The 22,174-nt window shown below is 44.0% G+C and overlaps 1 protein-coding gene across 3 annotated transcripts in view; it reads left to right on the top strand.

Annotated features, from left to right (window-relative positions):
* The window catches only part of LOC146855075 (tetraspanin-11-like), an 899,585-nt gene that overhangs the window by 641,815 nt on the left and 235,596 nt on the right, over positions 1 to 22,174 (top strand). For all 3 annotated transcript variants that reach the window (XM_085652574.1, XM_085652576.1, XM_085652575.1), the window contains one exon: positions 6,079 to 6,165. In XM_085652574.1, the coding sequence (XP_085508700.1) occupies positions 6,079 to 6,165 (87 nt within the window). The remainder of the gene's footprint in view (positions 1 to 6,078; positions 6,166 to 22,174) is intronic.

Here is a 22,174-nt window from a genome sequence, read left to right as displayed (position 1 = left end):
GTATGAATGTCCTGGTAGTGACAAACACCCACATTTGTTTTTTACTACGGTGAGGCCTGCTCTTCTCTTGGGAATTCCATAATACACTTTTAAGCTGTAATTCCTGATTAGAAAGGAGTAGCTGTATCATGTTTTATATTTTTGGAATGGGAATGATAAATCCAAATTGTTGGGTTTAACAATACTATTTTAGAAATGCCACTGATGGGCATTTCTCTGCTCTTTTAGTGCTCTGTGTGCCTGTAGCTGACTCCAATACATATCTGGGGCAGGTGACAGCTTCACTTTGTGCATTCCCTTTAGAGAGCTACAAATACAGGAAGGTTAGGTGTGTCTAGGCACTCATCAGCATTTCGATGGCCCTTTTTGTGCAGGAAGGGAGGGAGCAGCTGACACTTGCACCTGAATAGGAAGTGTCCGGTGTCCATACAAAGGGCTGATTACTCCCTAATGATAGTCTGGAGCAAGGGTTAGGAAGAAAGGACCTCTTTGCACTTCAAAGATCCTTCTTTGAAGTCACCCCCACTTTGAAGGCACAACTGGGTATAAATACTGGTTATCTGACCCCTCAAAACCAGACTCTTGGCCTACAACTGGTCTCTGTCAGAAGAAATGCTATGCTACATCAAGGCGTGACATTCTAATGGACTTCTGACCTGAAAGGCTTGCTTTTCTGCTGTGCTGCCCTTCTGCCTGCTGCTCTCTGACCCTGCTGAGGACTCTACCTTGCAAGCAAAAGGGATCTCCAAGAGTTTGTTGGCTTGCCTCCTGTTGCTTGAGACTCAGGGCTATCAAAATCTCTACACCTGCTCCTGTGCCTGATTAACTGGAAGTGGGCCCAGATACTTGCACCAGAGAAACCCACGCATCTCCAAATGTGTGTAGCAGAACCGGTGAATCGATCCTATTGAGGGGTAGAAAAAATGCATCACACTCGTAACTGCCGCATCGCATCAGGGACCACCACTTCGGAACCAGTGCATTGCTGCCACTGGGTGGAAATCATCGATGCATCGCCCCTCCAGCATGGATTAACCCGGTGCATCATCTTCAGAACTTCTGCACTCGGAACAGGTGCTTCACTCAACGGACCAAATGCATCAAGAAAATCAACGCATCACCTCGAATGCGGACTTGACATCGAGGCAACGCTCCTCTGCAACCCCACAGCTTGCTGTTGCGACCCAGGATCAAGGCACTCTGTTCACCAGGCCTGTGTGGCTCATGTCCCCAGCCAGCGCTCTATCGCGCTCGGTTTGAACTGTTGACTTTGCCCCGGTCCAGCACAAACAGATGATCCTCCTAGGCGCTTATTGCTTCTACACACTAGAAACACTTTTTAAAAAAAACATTTCTCAACTTTTACTTATTGGATTATTGTCATTTTGGTCTTGATTTATTTATTATTGTCTATTTTTTTTAACATGCTGTGGAGTCTTTTTGTGGTGTTTTCAGTGTGTAGCTCTGTGTATTTGTTGCACAAATACTTTATACAGTGCCTCTTTAGATATACCTGACTGCTCTGTGCCAAGCTACCAGAGGGTGAGCATAGGTTATCTTTTAGTGTGTATCTAGCTTACCCTGATTTGGATTGCAGTCCCTACTTGGACAGGGTACCTACCCCTGCCAACTAGAGACCTAATTTCTAGCAGGGGCCATTGTAATTTTCAGCTCATAGCCAATCTACAAGAAGCAATACAGTGTGTGGGTGATTTTCGGGACTTACATCCCCTACAAGGTGGCACTCTGAAAATATGAATCTGATGCTAGGGATTGATGCCAGTAAATATAGCCTATAAACTTTGCTAGTTAGTGTTGTCCTTGATCAGCCATAGACCTACACATGCCACATAGACTGCCTTAAAGTGAGTACCTTTACATTCCCATGCTAAACCACTTGCTTGAGGCAATAGGGTGGCATAAATGACATCCTTTTCAACCCTCTGACACTGGAGAAAAACAAAGGGCAAAGACTTAAGTAAAAAGGCTATGCTTCTCAGCTAGGGTTTATCAGTACAAAGATATCACAGTACTTGAGAAGACCCTCATTACGACTGGCATGGACTAGAATCGATCATGAAATTCAATCCAGCTTTGTAGAATTATATTGTATTCAAGTTCAGATATGAACCACTGACATATTAACTTCTTTTTTTTAATGAAATATCAATAGAGCATACAGCAGTAGCCTTGCAACAAACTTAGTAAATGCAATAACTTTTTGTCAGACTATATTGAGAGGCAAACAGGAGAAGCATTAAAATATCACAATCAAGGGATAGGTGGGAACCGGTACAAGCAACACTTGCTCTTTCTAGCCCTCACAATTGTTAAGCGCAACATCGTCAAGCTGTGGAAGGAAGTGTCCCTCCAACAATTGGTGGGTGGAAAAAGGCTCTTGATAGATGCATGGGAGCAGAGATTGCAGTGTTCCAGGCCCTGGGCTGCCCCCAGAAGCACAGGAAAATATGGTTCCGTTGGGCGATCTATCAGGGCATAGACTTACCCCCCCCCTACCATCTGCAGACCCCTGATAAGACTTGTCTCCCCACTTATTGGCCACCAAGCAACCCGGAAAAAGAATGATACCGTCTGTACTTATAATCACCCAGACTTATTAAGCCTTATGGGATCTGTGACTATCTGTGCCATGTTTTTGTTGTTTTGCCTGCAGGTTACGCAGGGGTTACAATTTCATATCTGTATTGGTACTCCTGACTTATTATGACTTCAAAATGTATACACAGGGTCACTGCCCATAATGTACCATGAAAACTCAATAAAATCTGTTGTTAAAAAAAAATCACAATCAAGGAAGTGAACAGACTGAATGTAATGTAGCTTTTAGTATCACTTAATAAACAAGTAAGAAGATGTGTCCTAATGTGAGAGCTGACAACTTCGGAATTCAGGGACCAGATGTGAGTTCCAGCGTTGGGTCCGCATCCTGTGATTCTGGGCCAATCACTTAATATCCCTGTGCCTTAAAAAAACAAGTGAAAAAGATCTGAGCTTTTGTAATATAATCTGATGCTCATGGAAAGTGCTTGGATTCCTTCAGGCCAAGTTAGTGCTATGCAAAACACCAAACAAATAATATTTCTATTTCCTACTCAGAAATGTGGTTTTGTGGACACTTGACTTGACTGGAAACTCTCTTGATGTATTATTATCTGTGTTTGTTTCATCGGTATGCTCTGCATCACTGTTTTCTAGGTGGAACTTCTTTACTTCAAATTTAATATGTTGTGTAGTACTGAAAAGGGCACGTGGTCCATCACATTATTTTTCATCTTGAACCGCAAAATGTAACATTGATTTCAACAGGCTGAATTGCGATTCTTATCGAAACACAGTTAGGAAATCGTAATTCCTAATACACAAATATGTACACGTTTTAAGTAACAATTCCTAGTGAGTCACAAATTGACCAACCTCCTGAATATTAATGAAGTGGGGCACAGTTTGTGACACATTAGGAGTTGCAGTCATTACAATGATGGTGGGCTGCTGGGGTGAGCAGACCACCATGTCTGTGATTACTTTTTAATAAAAGCATTTTTTTAAAAGGCAGTCCGTTTTCCTTGGAGGAAAACAGGAAGCGATACAAAAACATAAAATGGAATGTTTAAGTTTCATGTTTTAAACGTAGGCAGTGGTCCTTGGGCACAAATGGTTACCACCTCCTTTGAGGTGTCGGTAAAATATGAATTTTTGCAACCATAAGTGAGTCGCAAAACATTCATACATACCACTGCGATTCTGCATTTAGAAGGCTCGCCATAAACACACCCATTCCAAATACCAAATCGTTAACACAATTTGTGATTCGGTAACATGTTACCAAATCGCAATTTGTGCTTTTGTACACTTATGTCATTCCGACCACAAAAATGCTTTATACATGTGCCCCTTAGTACCAGTTTATTTGACTAGCAACAACTTAGCATAGAACTTCACGGCTCTTCACCTCTTATGCATTTATGCATTTCTTTGTTTATTATTTTATTTAGCTCTCCCTTTAGGATTCTTGGGGGCATATCAACAACAACCGGCGATAATTATCGCAAAGCGCACTTAGCGCTAGGATAATTATCGCCGGCTAGCATGAATTTTTATCGCTGAGATAGCGTGCTATTAGCAACGCTTATCTCATCAGCGATAAAAATCCTCACGCTAACAGGCTAGCTTGAGATTATCGCTGGAAACCCAGCGATAATCTCACGTTACCTTGTTGATAGGGACAGGCAAACTTAGCCATGATATCCTCCTTCCATAGGATATCATGGCTAAGTCAGAAAAATACCAGACGTAAAAAAGCAGCGTTAACCGCGGTTAGCGCTGCTTTTTTTGTCTCTAACAGGGTTAGCAACATTCTTGATAATAGGAGAAATGTCGCTTAGCGACATTTCTCCTATTATTTTACTCTGGAACGCCCCCTTTGCATCTCATTAGAGATGCAAGGGGAAGCGTAGAGTAAAAGGGTGCTAACATGCAAATTTGCTGATAGGGCGCTAGTTTTATCTCTCCTTTTCAGTTTACAAAAAAGGTTAGCTCCGAGCGGGTCCTAATGCTGAGCGGAAGTGAGGCACTCTCAATCTATACAGTGTTTCCAGAAGTCAGTCTTGAGACATCTAATAGATTAGGATTCCTGAGAGAATACTGGTGGCCATGAAGGGATCAACCCCTCCTCCCCCAGCAATACATTTATGATGTTCTGGTCCGAACGAAATCTTCTTTTTCTATTTTATTCTATTCTGTTCAAGAAATTTCTTGAGCACATGGCTACCCAACGGACTTCAAAGCACTAATCAATCAATCAATCAGGGAATTGTAAGCGCGCTACTCACCCGTAGGGTCTCAATGTTTCTTCTAATGTGTCTTCCAAGATCTTGTGCATCTCATTTTAAGTAAACAGATGTGTCTTGAGTTGTTTCCTGAAGCTGAGTAGGTTGTTGTTTAACCTGAGGGCAAGGGGTAAGGTGTTCCATAGTTTGGGGGCTAAATATGCAAACAAGCATCTCCCACTCCTGACTTTCTTCACTCTGGAAATGGTGAGTAAACTAAGATTGCTGGACCTTAGTTCTCTTCTAGGGCGGTACAGGCAGAGAAGATGCTGTAGGATTTGCTGTCCTTATTGTGCACCACACAATGGCCCATACAAAGAGCTTCGAACTGAATCTTCTTTTGATCTGCAGCCAGTGTAACGTAGTTAGTGCGGAAGAGGCAGCCTGTAAATTTAGGGATGCCCAAAAGTATCTTGCATTTGGATCACTTTGAGGTTTTTAATGACTGCTTGTAGACCTCCCAGATAAAGGGAATTCCCTTAATCAAGGCGGGATGATACCAGGCCTTGTACATCAACTCTGCATACAGGTACTGACAGCCAACCAAGCAACTTCCTGAGGTTTCTTAGTAGGCCAAAAAAGCAAGATGATAGCTTTCTGGGCCTGAACCTCCATGGTAAGTTTGCTATCCAGCGTAACACCCAAGATTTTTACTTCTGACTTGGAGGAGGGGCAGTCTCCAAGAGAGGCCGTCCAGCTAAGTTCATTCCATAGCTATGGATTGTTGCCAACTACCAAAACCTCTGTTTTGTCGCCATTTAACTTTAAGCAGCTGGCAGCCATCCAGTCTGCAACTTGCTTTTGGATGGTGTTAAGTTTTTGCAACATTATTCCCGTCTTAGGTGTAAGAGAGACAATAATCTGTGTGTTGTCAACATATGACACCATTGAACACTCAAGGAGCAGGTGATATCTGACAATGGACGAACATAAAGATCATAAAGTGTGGGAAACCTGAGGCATCTGGCCTCCTGCAGCATCCATAAAGTGTAACATTGTTCACTGCGTTCCTCATACGCTTTCCTTTATATGTTATATTTGTCATCCTGTTTGCACGGTAGCATGTTGGTTAGGGCACTCGTACACATTAAAATATAACACGCCCTTGCAAATATTACTTTTTTGGTTAATTTAACTGTAAACAAAAATGAAATGTAAGTATGCTAGGGGACTATAAGTGTATCTTTCTTTCCAAGGCTACTTCAGTAACCTGCAATCACTTCACTTCTAGGGCGGGTGTATTACTAAGCTGCAGAGGTTCCTGGGAGATCACCTTCTCATTATTGGCGCAGTGGGTGTGGGAGTAGCCTGCCTACAGGTATGTTGTGTACTCTTGTTGTATGGGTGAAGAGTAACTGCTTTCATGTGCACTGTATCTACACTGATTTACTTGATCATGTTTGATAGTACAGGATAAATGATGCTTTTAGTGTAAAAAGAATGAAATAATGCAGGATGTCAGTAGATCGTCTCAGTTTTCAATGACACGATAATCATAAGTAGAGTTCTATGTTAAATGAGGCCTCTCTTGCCCACTCCCGAGATACATCTGTGCAGCATACGTGTACTGTAATTAATTCTATTGTCCTGACCATGATAGAAGGCCTGTTATGCAGTTTCAACTTGTATGTCTAGAATTTAAACCGCATTGTCTCGCTGAGAAGAGGGGTCTCCAGAGGCCACTGCCAATCCAATCTGGAACAATGGAAGCTGAGATCTGCCTTTTTGTATTTTTAATAGGGCTATGATTGTCAGGCTGTTTGTTCACAAGTATTTAAACCCAGTCAAAAAGAACTGGTCTTGCAGCAGAATGTTACCACATTTGATTACTACTCGAGCAGCTGCAGATAGTAAGTCTTTATACTTTCTCTATCTGGTCTATGGGGGAGAGGAGTTGGCCTAATGGCTAAGGCAGTCGACCTCAAATCTGGGGAACCGGGTTCGAGTCTCGGCAATGACACTGAACATCCTGTGACTCTAGGCAAATCACTTAGGGGCATATCAGCAACAACCGGTGATAATTATCGTTAAACGCGCTTAGCGCTAGGATAATTATCACCGGCTATCGCTGGATTTTATCGCGGAGATAGCGTGCTATCAGCGACACTTATCTCCAAAGCGATAAAAATTCCAGAGTTAGCTGCCAAATGTGCGATTATCGCTGGAAATCCAGCGATAATCGCACAACGATTGGTGATACGTTGTTGATAGGGCAGGGCAGACTTAGCCATTATATCCACCTTCCATTGGATACAATGGCTAAGTCCGATTGAAAGCAGGCGTAAGAAAAGTAGCGATAAGCACGGTTAGCGCTACTTTTCTTATCGCCATGCAAGTTGGCGGGGGGTTTGTTGATAGGAGAAATGTTGGTTAGCGACATTTCTCACGTTATTTTTGTGGTTCACGCCCACTTTGCATCTCATTGGAGATGCAAAGCTGGGCATTGAGGGAAAGGGCGCTAAGGCAAGGATTCACGCGATAGCGCGACCTTGCTGAGTGATAATGCAATAAAATTATCGCCGCTTTTCGCCCGAACACGGACGCTAAAGCGGCGATATTTTTATCGCGGTGCCTTGATGATATGCCCCTTAATCTCCCGATGCCTAACAATTTTTTTTTATATCAGAACAAAAAAGCTAATACAGCACACCCTTAATCTGTATACACAGGTCCCACTCAATAACCAGTAAGGAGGACAGATATTAAATCAGGATCAAAGAAACAATCTCACAAAAAGTAAAATCATATATGGCAGTCCAAAGTCCCATAAGACATGATGAACAGTCCACGTAGTTGTAATAGAAGACGTTCTTTTTATTATTTTGAATGACCAATTTCCAAAGTAGAATACAGCCAACACGTGTTTCGTCAGTACTTGTTGGTACATAGACTTTCTCAAGGCTATCGAGTAGTTATATAGGCTCCAGAATCAGAAAATTCTGGAAAGTTAGTACGCGTTGGATAAGAGATCCACACCATGTAATAAACAGAAGTCCGGATAGTCCACAATCGCAGTCAAATGTGTATTGAAAGGAAATAAAAGTCACAGCACAACCATCACGATCATGATGCGTCGAAACCTCATAGAAATTCAAACGAGCCAAAAAAATCCCCGTGCGTGATAACGCTCGCCTCTTAAGCTGTGTTTTTCCCTGTCAGGGAACACTACTACCCTCTTGTATAAATTAAAGAAAAATGAATGTTTCATCATGTAACAGAACTGGTGCTAGGTAAAGCGCTCTGATACCCGATTCGGGTCAAGTTCGCGCTGTATAAAACTCTGAAACTCTGTAAAATAAAAAATAGGATATTAGCTTCATCCCTCTTTCTGTTCGCTGCAGAAGTCTATGACATGCTATTGGCCTGACCAAAGAATCCACAGAGATGCATGAGAGCTCCCATGAGCACATGTGAACATCCTGTTAGTTAGAAGATATCATGACAAATAGTGACCATGACCGAGTGCACATCCTGATGATGTTCCTGCAGAATTCCGGATTTGCAGTAGTACGCTGAGTTGCAGCTCCTCGATTACAGTTTCTACTTCCTAAGGTATCTCTGCATTCGGCTTGTAAGCTGCTTGAACTTCTGCTTTTTTACATAGGAGCTGAAGCTATTGTGAGCCACACTCATAGCAGAGCTACTGTGTCTGTGTGCTTCTCAGTGATGCTTGTAGCAGTTTATTCACAGACCACATTCTAGACAGCTATATCAATAAGCATGTCTAGAAATGCAAGGTCACCTGACAAAATGTTTTCATCTACCATGCGCTGCTCAACAATAACATTTATAATCATGGCTCATTGAAGAAAATCATACCAATGAAAGCTGGAAGCTACTAGCTTTTCAGGTTAGTACTAGCATCTTAGAAATGTTCAAAGCCACTAAAAATCACTTTCACAAGTAAACATCAAACCCTTGGAGACTCTAGCATCCTCCCGCCTACACCCCCAGATACCACGGCTAGGAGCCACTATTAGATCACAATACCACCCCCTCTTGTGATATGGGAGGAAACAAGTGAGACACACATTTGCCCCACCTCATATCTGGCACTGCATCTCTTACTATACCATCTTGCCTAAATAAAGTAAAGTCTTGGACGAGGTCCTTCTGTCAAGTGGCACATTAGTTCATTCTAAGAACAATACCCTCGTGATCTGATCTCCTCAACAAAAAACCATAGAGCATACAGAGCAGGTGGGGAAACTCTAGCCTACCTAAACCACCATCCTGAACCAGCATGCCTAACGTATCCCAATCAACACTCCAGTGCATAGCCACTCTCAGTTGCATTAACCCACAAAGCTCTCTCATTGCAGCAGTGGACTACCATTCCATGACCAGACCCCCAAATTCATGGAGGAATTTTTCAAAATAACAGTACATGTAGAGCACAAAGCCTACAAAATCTTAATCTGGGGGGAATTAAACTTGTTTGTTTGACAAGTCAGAATTTGCTGCACATCGAATCCAAAATTCGCAGCCCTATGCTCCTCACTGAGGTTCATTTTGGAAACACAAATTGTTGGATACACAATAGACCTCAGATTTATTTATAATCAGAAAAACTCTAATTTCAGTGAGCAGGTTGCATAATTTGCCCGACAAGATGGCATGGACACTCTATTCTGCCACTGGCTTTCAAATGTCATGATTGTAACTTTGTATTTCACTGGGAGGCGTCCCCGGACCCCCGGCTGGTTTTGTGCAAAATTAATAAAACCCTGTTACATTTTTTTTTTAAAAACTCTAATTTAGTGGTGAACTGCAATTTTGGTTGGATTATTCTCTCCAATATCGGCAGCCTAACCATATAGCTTATAAACCTACCACCTGCAGCAATAACTCTACCACCTCCTATTCCTTTAAGGTGCTTGAGAAACATTTGTGTATTTATTAATATATACATATTTGTATATTGTACACTGCATTACTAAATTGCTTCTAGGTGCTTGAGAGAAAATGAGAGAGAGTGGGCACATTTTTGTATGCTAGAAGATTGTTGTATTTATGTAGGAGTTTAGACAGGTTGTTTCACAGAAATGGCCTAGCCACTGAAACACATCTGTCTGTTCGTTTTGTGGGGGCTATAAGAAGATTAAGGTTGTTAGAGCATTGTGGCCTCATCCAGGAGTATTGTTTTATTTTGTTTGGTAGGTATTTTAGCCATTGGCAGCCGGTAATTTTAGCAGGGATGGGGGCACGTACACTCACACCCATGCATTTACACTAATGTACAAACACACCCATTCACAACACTCACTCACTCACTCAAATACACATACATACACGCATGCACGCACACACCAAACATAAAAAACTAAATTTACTTTCACAGCAACTCTCCGGGAGGGAAACCTCGGAGATCCCAGGAGGGTTGGGGCCACTACATTTTCATAGGTCAGCCAATGTGGGAAGGCAGCAGGCATCACTCATCACAGAGTGTGATGGGGTCAGTGATGCTGCTGATCCTACCCCACTCTGTGATGAGGTGTCACTTATTGACACTCGGCTCAGGGCACTTCAGGGCTTACAACAGAAGCACCCAGGTCCAAGGCAATCAGTGATACTTCCCTTCATTACGAAAGGGAGGGCCTGGAAGGCACTTTTGCAAGGCTGAAGAGGTCACACCCACAGGGCAGTGAAATCCTCAGCCTGACAAAATTCAGGTCAGGCAGCCATGAGCCTGCACATTTAGCACATGTCTAGCTCTTGGCCACCTGACCTGAACAAGGAGAGCGTCTGTTAGGCTGCCCTTTGTTCAGCCCAACATTCACTCTTGTTGTCGGGAAAAAGGTGGGGGCGTGGCCCCTCTGACCATACGGACAGGCTGTGGGTGATTTTAGGGGTGAACTATCAAACTATTTAAATATGCGGCAGAGTGTTCTGAAGGCAACCCCATCATGCGCCTCCAGATAGTGGAGCTTTCTTGGGGCTTGGGAGGATGGGTTGGATTTTGACCGGACCAAAGATCAGTCACACAGCAAGGTTTGTGCTTTTTGAGGTCTGTTCATTTGACAGGCAGATAAGCCAATGAACACGAAATTGCAGTAATCGAGCCAGTAATTTACTAGACGTCTGACTACCAGAAGGTGTGTTGGTCTTTGAGCATCAGTGGTAGAGTTTATTTTGTGATATTTGGATTTGACTACTGCTGCAATTTGGGAGTTGTTGTTTAGGTTGGTCTGAGTCCTCTTGTGCGCCTAGGATTTTAAGTTTTGATTCCTTGGCAAGGTGGAAGGGTAGAGCGGGGGCACAAGGTGTCAATTCTCTTCAACAGATGGGGAGAGCCTGCCACTAGTGTTTCTGTCTGAGAGCTGTTCAGTTTTAGGCAGTTTTGACTGATTCAGAATTCAGTAGCTTTTTGCCCAATCAAAACATCTTTAAAGTGTTTCTTTGAATCTGTGAGACATAGTTACATTTGAGTGTTATCCACACAGGAGTGTAAAAGGAGGTTATGAGAGTGATGCAGTTTATGAAGAACTGTATGTAAATATTGAAGAGTAAATTGCTACTGTAGCCTATTTATTAATTTACAATGCAGTAAGCAATACGAACCAAGAGTTGAAGAATCCGGGTTAGAAGACCTCTACCTGAACTTGAGGTGGGCTTGGCACATCATCAGAGTTCCATTAAAACTGCAGAAATCCAAGCAATTGATCAAAGTATCCAGTAAGTGATGTGGTGGAGAACAGCTGACCTGAAATGTGCCCACTGAAACTGGAAACAGTAATGGCGCAAGTCAGAGTCCAAAGAAGATAGAACTTCAAAGACAAAGAAGATAGAACAAGGTACACGACGGGGGCTACTGTAGAACAATTAAAAGAACAAAAAGGGTGTTGTTACCAGTTTCATCAATGAAGCACCCAATAAAACCAAGTAAATCTTCAATATCTACAATAAAGGATCCTCCCCGATTCCCTAAAAGCCACCCCATGTGTGTACAAACAACCCTAGGCTCGTTTCACCATTGGTCTCAGGTTGCAGATCGCTGATGAGGTTCACCACGGATGAAACCAAGCTAGGTGTGCTTGTGTTTCTGAGACTCGAGCCCCACTTTGGTCTGGGATGTCCGTTTTGGGGAATTTCAAGACAGATTTGCAACAGTTGGATGAAATATGGCCCTTCATAATCAGTGACTGAGCTTAATTCAACTATTCCACCCATCACTTTTTGTGCTGTGTCTTCATAGGCAGGAAGAGTATGCCCAGATTGGGGCACAGACCCCACTGATGGCTGCACCTCACTGCTGAGGCCCAACAGGGCTGAAACTGGTCTGGGATTGCTCGTGATTCTGTTGAGGTCAGACATGGCCTATGAATGGAAGGATGAGTCAAGTTGCTGCCCGCTTGTCCATGAAACCTGCAGTGATCTGCGGGTCACCATTTTAAATTCAGCCAGGCAGAATAAGCAACCCATCCTTCAGAGGTGGAACATGAAGCAATATAAAAAAATACTAATAATTATATTTTTTGAAGTTTGATCTGTACTGCCCTTTTTAGAGCGGGTCAAGACATTTCCATGTGGTTGGCCCTTTCTGTAATGGCATATAATGGGAACTAATACAGCCTGGAGTATTAATCACTGGCTGATATTAATTCAAACTATTGACCCATCACATGTTTTGTGCTTTCTACGTGAATATGCATTATAGCTTGGAGGGGTGTTGTTGAAAGTGTAACAAAAATGTGCGTGTGCTGGAAAAATGTGTTTTTCAACCTTTCTGCCACTTTATAAATGAGATTTCTTAACTTCAGGCCCGATGTAGCTTTCTTGGAATGCTGCTTGCATCAGTTCGTGCATACATAGTTATCGTTTTGTATGGCTGTGCCACTGAACTTTGTGTCACCAGAACCCATGCAGTTGAGCATCTGTACAGAGGTCTAATTTCTACATGTTCACTTCCGCCTCCCATGTTGTGAAGAGGGTCATGTAACTGTGTTTGCTCCGGCGCCCAAGCCTGGATCTTGTTCAGCCTACTGCGGACAGAGCTGCCGCATGGGATCTGCCCACTGGCGTAGCTAGGGGGGGGCGGTGGGGGCGGTCCGCCCCAGGCGGCACTATGTGGGGGCGGCGGCTGCGCGGCTCTCGTGGCCCATGGCGGAGGCCTTTCTAATTTATTTGGACACTCGCTGACACTACTGTCAGTTACTACAGTAGTGTCCGTGTATTCAAATAAATTAGAAAAGCCGCCGCCATGGGCAGCCAGTGCCGCGCGTGTGAACAACAAGCACACTTAGAACACTTAGGACCTACGTAACCCGGTTTTAGTTCCCATCCCAGGGCCATCATTGTAGCGCGCGAAAGCGCTACCAATGACGGCCCTGGCATAATTGCCCAGCCCTCGCGCTGAAACGTAGCGCAGCACGGCAGTAGTGATGCGTCACGCGCACGCACTCGCCTCTCGTGAGCGCGGCCCTCAGCACGACCATTATCACCGGAGGCGGGCGGCAAACTCAAATTGCCGGCCCGCTGTTTTTCATGGCCTGAACCTGCCTGCAGCCAGCCTTGCTTGCACCTTTGCAGCCTAGAGTGGAGGGTAAATGTTTATAATGAGGCGGCCGGCAAACCTGAATTGTCACAGTGACAACGCACAGTAGCGGCCTAATTAAGCCTGCAGCCACTGCCTTGAGAGAGGCAATTCTTGGAGTGCCACCGCCACACTCCTCCGGACTCTGCCTAAGTAAGTGCCACCAGCCTGTTGAGAGGGGGGTAAAAAATCTGGACTAGTGCTCTGGGAAGGTGGAGGAAAATTATCCTGCCTCAAGAGTGGAACTTGCGCAGAGGGCGGGGAGGGGTGTGTGTGTGTGTGTGTGTGTGTGTGTGTGTGTGTGTGTGTGGAGGGAGCTAGGAAGGTTCGGTCCTGGGTGAGGGGCAGACGCCTACAGGCGGGACAGTCAGCGAGGCAGACACCCACACTAGGGGAAAGTCGGAGTACCTGCACAAGCAGTGCTTTAAATGAGCAGGTACCGAGTGCCCTTGGGGCTTTCTATCGCAAGTGAGTATCTGCACTTCTCGACAGAGGTGCAGTAGTAATTAGAGATTACCGACACTTCTCAGTAGTCAGTACCATACAGCTACTCTGAGTCCGCGAGGGCCTATTCTTCTGTATTCCAGTTTCAAGCATTAAGCCAAAGTGCTGTTCAACTGGTTTTTAGTTTAGTGTGCTCAATCAGGTATAATGTGCGCAGTTGGCTACAGCTCCAATTTTGTAATTTACCACCAGCATATTGATTAAGGGTACGCTGGGTGGTCACACAATTTTACCCGAAGCAGAACTTGAGTCAATTATTTATAGCTGCAGGATCGGACTGGCCTATAGGCAGGGCCACTGAAATTGTGTGGCAGGAGAGGGCCGAATTATGCAGCAAGGTTGAGTAAATTCTGCGGCAAGACCAATTATGAAGCTTTATGCGGCACATTTTGTAATAGTATTACTTCATTACTTCTTTAGTTTTTAAAATTGGTAACACTGTCTAGGCATTGACTGCACCACATTAGTACCAGTTTAGTACAGAAATATAGCAATAAGCAATAGGAAGGCGGCCAGTCCTGCTTTGTAAAGTGCCTTTCACTACGCTGCAACATTATTAGTAGCTTTTGAATCATTTAAGCAAGAAACAGATTCTGTTAAAATCTGCAGATTATGCGGAAGATGATGGACTGTGTGGCAAACATGGCAAATCTAAAATTATGGAAAAGTTTCTGCGGCCCCACAATAGCATAATTCCAGTGTCCCTGCCTATAGGGCAATCTGGCAGTGCCCAATGGTCTGGTCTGATTGGTCAGTGTGTGGGCTGGCTTTTTGTTTGTGTCCTGTTTTATTGTCTTGTGGGCCGATTTTTACTGTTGATTTCCCTGACAGTACCATAAACATGGTCTTCAGAAAACACAAATAGTTGCAGTCTTCCGTATCTTGCAAAACACACAGCGTGTTTTTACATCTTTAAAAGTGTCCCAATTTGCATACATGAGAGACTTTTTTAGTTTTCTGATTCACTATTGGGGCAACTTTTTATTTTTATTTTCACGCCTGGGTCTATTTTCCTCCCAGTGCAACACTGCAGAGCTGCATTGTTAAACAGTGTTAGTGAAAAACAAATTTGAGGCGAATTTCAACCTGCACCTTGTTTTAAAAGGGGACCCCTGAGGTGCAGGCTTGCTGTACTTTGGGGCTGTGAATGTTAAATTAGCATTGTCGATTTCATTGAACAATTTTAGTGCCTGCCGCTCCGAGTGCACTACGAGAAATAACGACTGGTGGAGAGATCTGGGAAGGCAAGCTGAGGGGACGGAAGGGGACGGTGGTAGGTGGTGGGGGTGCAGAACGCGCCTGTGAATTGATGTAGCACTGAGAACGGCATAGCAATAAGGCAGTCATGGCTTTGGCAGCAGGAAGGTATCTGGGCAAGTACACAGTTGCAAGATTAAACGTTTTCCGGGACAGAAACATGTACAGAGGGGAAAAACGACACATTTTTGGCGTATCGAACGCTGCATCAAAGGGAGAGCGGAACATAGGGGCATATTTACCAGCCCTTATCGCCCAGGAACGTCACTTTTTCTGACATTCCTGTGGCGATAAACCCTTTGTCTTATTTACGAGGCAGCATTAAACCACTGAACTTGGCTTAAAGCCACCTAGTAAATTAGACCCCATTTCACACTGCATTGTGCAGCACACATAGAAACAGCAAAACACCATGAATCATTTAAAGAAAATGACAATTTGCAACTTCTATGTGTGCTGCATAATGAAGTTACAAATCACGATTTGTTTATGTGCAGGAAGGGGCACCTTCCTGCACATAAACAGACATTCCCACCAAGGTCGACACCCTTGCACTATGGTTCAAGGTTGCCTGCGTTGGCGCTAGGCAGCTAGATTTAGCACCAGCGCCAGGGGAAACACAGGGGTGCACCGCATTCTTGTGAATACGGTGCATCCCTGAATTTTCAAAATGGCGGAGCGATGCATTAGCAATGTTTGTTTAATGCCACATTTCGGCATGTGAATTTGCCCCTTAGTACCATGTTCGTAAGATATGGCGCTGCTTCTCTCCACTGCTGCTGGCGCATCTAAGTTCCCTTCCTTTCTGGTGCTTTGCAACTGTTAGAGTTTCTCTTTGCTCAAATGGGAGTAATTTCTGATATTTATATGTTTCCCTTGTTTTCTTTGCTTGATTTTGCTCGGGAGAAAGTGTCACTCTTAGTCATTGAAATGTCACTCATAATTACACTAAAATTATGAAAATGTCACACATAGAAATCTGAAATCTTGGCAGTTATGAGTTGAGTCTAGGGCAGTGGCAGTGCTGGGCGATTTGCTGCAGACTGCAGCAGAACCAACCCCTTCGGTAGAGGCCCTGCCACCACTGTGGCGTACTGGAGCCTGAGGAAGGTAAGAGCTAAACATTTGTCATGAGGGGAGGAAAGGATCTTTGGTGAGTGGCAGGGCAGTGGGCACAAGTCCTATAAAAAGAAGTGGGGGGACTAACCAAGTTAGGCAGTTAGCAAATTACATCATGACACGTGCCATCCATAGCTGCCAAGGTTTCAGATTGCTATGTGTGACATGTTCATAATTTCAGTGTGTTTATGAGTGACATTTGACACTTTCTTGCGAGCAAAAATCAAGCAATGATGATGAGGAAACATAAATATCAGAAATTTGACCCATTTGAGCAACGAAAACTCTTAGAAGACCTAAAACTGCTGCAAACGCCTGCTGCAGCTGACTATAATTAAAATGACAGCTATGGACCTCTAGAAAGCAGGTCACATGGCTTCGCTAAAAATTAACACCGAAAAGAGCAAGGACCTGCGGTTAGGCTGTAGAACCACTGGAGCGAAGCTGTGCAATAAGAGCCACTGACAATACAAGACAACAGTTTAGTAGAGAACACAGATCTTTACTGGACCCCACTAATGTAGAAGGGGTATTGCTGAGTGCATATGAGGCATTCAGAGTTGTAGTGGCATGAGCATCACCAGAGCCTGCCTTGATGTCCTGGCATAAATATTTCTAGTGTCGCAAAGCGAGTGACAAGTTACACACCAAGTATAAATACACCAGACGCCACTTCAAGCAAAGATTGAAATGTTTTTTTGTCTGCCCATGGCTCATTAGCAGCTTGGTCTTCAGCTGGGTATTCAGTCCACCCTGCATTGCTGTTTAAAGCCTGCAGCACAGCAGGTGTCTAAAGACCCCTAAATCCAACACCCCACCTTCAGATCCAGATTCACACAGGTAAGTGCAAAAGTAGTCTGTCTCGAGTGACAGTCACAACGCACGCTGATGAGAGTACTTGTCTGTGAACATGTGGCATTGTGGCTGTTTGGAGAGAGCTCAAATAATAAACCGGGAGAGAAGAATCACTAAACTCCATGCTGCTGTCTCTTTCCCACATGGGACCAGGGCCCAGACTATATCAGGGTGTGAGAGGCCCAACTCAAATCTCAATTGCCTCAGACCTATACCATAAATTCATTAGAGTCAGCTGACTCACGGACTCCAGCCACCACAGTGAGCATGTGCGTGATAGCATGATTGCTGGGCAAGCCTCAGGAAAGCCTGTGAGAGACCCATAGCAGTAACAGTCAGGCAGGATGATAAATATGTTTGAAAGTATTTTAAAAAAATCACACCAGTATATTTAAGCGAGTGGCCCCGGGGTGCTGTGCGCAGCCTCTACAACTGCAAGTTCAGATAGTGAACACTTACTTGCACTAGTTATTAGACCAATGTAAAACTAGCATTCCAATGATACATGTGAGAAGCATTTATGGCCGAAATTTGACAGTGAGGCGAGTTTCAAAATTCGAGTCCGAGACTTAACCTCACACAATCACAGGGCTACGTATGGGGCGGCAATCTGAGGGATAGCCCCGGGCGCCACAAGCTCTAGCTACGCCTCTGGATCTGCCTTTGCTCGTTCCTGCAGGGGGGCGTGGAATGAATCTGTCAAAGTTATGCATCTGCGCGCACGTGCAAATGGCTACAGGGGAGTATCACTTTTGATCATGTGTATTGGGCTGAGCTTCTGGGAATGGATGTTGTCTGTTGTTTTACTGAATGGCAATACCCGTTCCTGATTGGTCTGTGGCGTACGTGTGCTTCCCAATATGTATTTCAGTTTTTTCGACATTTCTCGTTCTAGAACAGTTTTACTTTTTACTTTTGCTGAATGCTTATTCTTCCCCATTGGACACGCAAAAGTAAACATTTTGTTCTGGAAATTCTGGTTCCTGAAAATCAGATCGATAATTGCATGTTCTTACTCCGAGTTATCCAAGCCAAAAACGAAGTCTGTATCCCTGCAGCAACGGGACATGTAATTCTCCAAATGTGGACCGTTAATAGTTAAACAGCCCCACAGCTGTGCAGCCTCTCTTCAGGCGCAGGGCTACTGTGCCTTGAAGCGCCTTATTTAAGCCTCGGGGGTTCACTGTCCACTGCATCTTTCAGTAGAATGATCAATGCACTGTTAAATTAAAGGCGGAAGAAAGGACGGCTGCTGCTGGCGCTCCGGCGCGGAGCCGTGTGAAGATGAAGTGCCGGCATGTGTCCACAAAGAGGAGCTCGTTTCCCGTTCTTCTTAAGAAACCGCACTAACATTATTGAAATCATCGGATGAAACAAAGCCGTGGGAGGTCCTATGAAAGCTATGAGCGGTGCTTCACGGAAACAAGATGAGCTACAATCAAAGCCCCCGGTATCCCATAGAGTTGGAAAGTTAACTGAAGAAGTTAGAATTTTTTTATTTGACCCAAATATTCTGGTGCGGTATGCAGGGCAGCCTCGTGAAAACCTAGTGTGGTTTGCGAATAGCTTACGTTTATATGATTTACAGATAAATATTTATTTTATAATGCAGTAAGATGATGCTGAGGATTAAGGATGATATATTAGAATAAAATGCACAGGTTATTTTTCTGTAGCCGACCTCCCTACATTTCACTGTAACCCTGGTGCACCCAGTAGCCCATGAGTTGAAGAAGAGTCGGTTGAAGTCCTGTTCCATGGGGATACCATGTACTATGGAGGTTTATGTGATGCCACATATGCCTCCAACCTGATTGTGGGTCCAGGACTTGCCTCTGTCGTAGCAGGCAAATCAACTAAAAGCCACCAGGTCTCTCCAGAAAGCCAGATGAATGCACGCGCATAAGAGAAATACATAAAACAATCTTGTTTCACATCATTCATCCCAGTCCTATTGGCTCACACATGTACCAGTGAGGTAACACACTGCAGAAGGGGGATGGGAGCACACCGCGTCACCTCCCAGCACAGTTCACCCCTTAGCATTCTGGTAAATGCAGTTCACTTTAAATGCTTACTTGAGTTTTTGCTGAAGTGCAAAAACTCAAGTAAGCATTTAAAGTGAACTGCATTTATCATAATGCTAAGGGGTAAACTGTGCTGGGAGGTGACGCAGTGTGCTCCCATCTCCCTTCCGTTTGAAAAGACTCCCTTGAGCCACTGAGCTGACGAGCTTTTGGAGATGCACCTGCGTGCCAGAGAGAGGTACTGAGACCTGAGAGGATAGTGGCAGCTTTCTCAGCAACCCCAGATGAATTTAGTTTTTTATCTCTACTGATGAAGGATAATAAGATCCAGAAACATGTGTCTAGAGATTCACAGCACTAACCTGCACCAACTTTGCTGAAACACTTCAGCAAAAACTTGAGTAAGTGTTTTAAAGTGAACTGCATTTACCATAATGCTAGGGGGTGAACTGTGCTGGGAGGTCATTGACAGAGCCACCTCCTGCCTCTCCAATAAGGCACAACTACACCAACCCTGAGGGTGGTAGCACAATAAAGGGTGAGGTGGCACCTTCATCATGCATACAGTTGTGAGGTCAGTTTCTCCCGAAGACCACTTCGGGCCCACCTGAGTGCTGGGTTATGCCTGTAACTCTCGTCAGCAAGGGGTGAGTCTAGAGCAGAGTTTCCCAAACTGTGGGATGGTCACAAGCCGATTTTTCCTGGGCTGGGAAAGTCCGATCAATAAATAAAGAAGCCTTTTAATTCTGAGTATGTCTTGTCACATTTGCTGATCCTTCAAAGAGAGAGGTCAACATGTAAATGAACTGTGTTCATCCAGCAGTTAGGACGGCCAAAATGAAGCACAATTTCTATAATTCTTGAAGATTGCTGAAAGCAGAGATTTTACAGGATCAAAACAATCAAGGCACTTTAATTGGTGATGCTCAAGTGATAAATATTCACAGAAACTCGATTTCTACACATGGCCATTTGAGTGCTACATAGTTTTTATCAGTAAAACTGTATGTGCAAATTTTGTGGCAATTTCAATGGAAAATGTGCTGTCTGTAAATGACAGTGTGCTACCATACGATGCTTTAGTTACATTTATAAATCGCCCGCCTCATGTCCATAAAAAGTAGGTTGGTCGCGAAAGTTTGTCATTCTAAAAGGTGGGTCATGGTTCTAAAAACTTTGGGAAGCAATGGTCTAGAGGCGATAGTGCCATTGGTTGGGTTCAGGTCCCTGCCCATTGCTCAACTGAGATTCCACCTGATTGTCTTGAACTTGCTCATAGGGCTGGCTGTCCTCTGTAGAAAATAGTCCATGTATTGCCTCAGCAACGAACCAGCAGTTTCATCCACACCTTTCTTTCATCAGTGCTGCGGACCAGCCTACATGGGCAGGTATTTGATGTAGAGAGTTTCAGTGAATTTGCCTGCTGGTGGCTCAGTAGCAACTAATCATTTGCAGTTCAGCCTTTGACTCATGTTAGGTCCAGTCCTTCTTTAATGATACACTTACACACATGGACAGCTAATCAGAAAACAGCAGTGACCAGTGGAAAATCCTTCTCCTACCTCGCTGCGAAGACCTGGATCTTCCTGTCTCTACATCTCAGGCAATCACCGCCACTGCCTCAATTCAGGAAGGAACTCAAGACCTGGCTCTTCGACTGAACCACATTCCCCCCTCATAGTGCCATGAGACTCTAATGGGTGAGTTGTTGTGCTTTATGAGAAACCTGATTGATTGACTGAGTGGCCTTCAATTATTTCGGACTATGCTACATTACCAGTGCTTGCATCAGCATCCGATCCTGAAGGAGATATATGAACTTCCACTAAGACCTCCAGATACATGTCTTGCACTTTGCTTTGATGAAATTGAAGTTGCTGTAGTCAGACAGCCTCCTTGCCTCCACACTCACATATATCTGTAAGAAAAGTGGGTCTTCCTAACCTACACAATAACGAGTCTCTGCATGACCACTTGACCCCTTTTGAAGCTGCAATGATTGACAATGCATACAGTGTTAATAATTAAGAGTCTGATTTACTAACCATTTTCCCTGTCTTAAAAGCCTAAATGATAACGTATTTTGCCCTGGCATAAGATAGCTTTGATACAGCCTTATGCCTTATTTTCTAGCTGATGGCAGTCAGGTTCAAGGTTCAAAGTCATAAAATTGGCTTATGCCAGGGAAAAGTTTAAGAAATTAGACTCATGATTCGTGGCTTAAGGCAAGGAAAAACTTCCGCAAATCAGTCCCAAGAATTTCTGCTGGTAGACCGCTGGGCCCTTTGCATCTGTCCACTTTAGACCCTCCATATTATGAAAATTGAGTCCTAATCCTTTCGCCTTTTTTGACCCATGCATTGCATAGTATGTAACACAATCACTTTGCCTTCACAGCTCCCTACATTCAAAGTCATTATCAGCATATGCTTCCTTGGCCATGTCCTGCGCCTGTAAGCTGCATCTTGTATCTTCTCAGCCTTCACTGCACAAGACAATACATAGGTGCTTTATTGGTATTACAAGTCAAATATGCATTGCTAAACTAAGTACACCGGTTTCATTGGCAATATATAAAGGAGGCAGATGGTCATTTGGACCGTGGTGGATGTCAGGGGGCAGAGGTCAAGGCCTTCTGCCCTATTTAAAGATCCCTGTCTGCTTGGAGGGTAACTCTGTGCTGTGAGGGGATTTCTGTTCTGTGAGGGAAACCACCACTTTGATGGCTCCCCTCACAACACTGCAGGTTTACTGAGCAGGTACCATGCTTAAACTGGTTAAATTTGTTTACACGTTCATGGTATGCCACTTCATAAGCCTTTTCTTTGATATTTGTGGGTTTATGATCAGGAGGAATAAAGTCCACTCATATGAGAGTTGGGCCAACAACACCTCCTGTTTAAGTTCAGCTGTTCAAAAAACGTGAGTGTGTCCTCCAAGGAATTCATTGGGTTCCTTCAGGTAGAGTCAGCAAAGTAAGAAATCCAAAATGTAGGGCTGCAAATGAAATCAAATGGGTTACATTAAGTTTG

Source organism: Triturus cristatus, chromosome 4_1, assembly GCF_964204655.1.
Source record: "Triturus cristatus chromosome 4_1, aTriCri1.1, whole genome shotgun sequence".
Lineage (NCBI taxonomy): Eukaryota > Metazoa > Chordata > Amphibia > Caudata > Salamandridae > Triturus > Triturus cristatus.
Note: the sequence above shows the minus strand (reverse complement) of the source record. Positions and strands in the feature narration are given on the sequence as shown.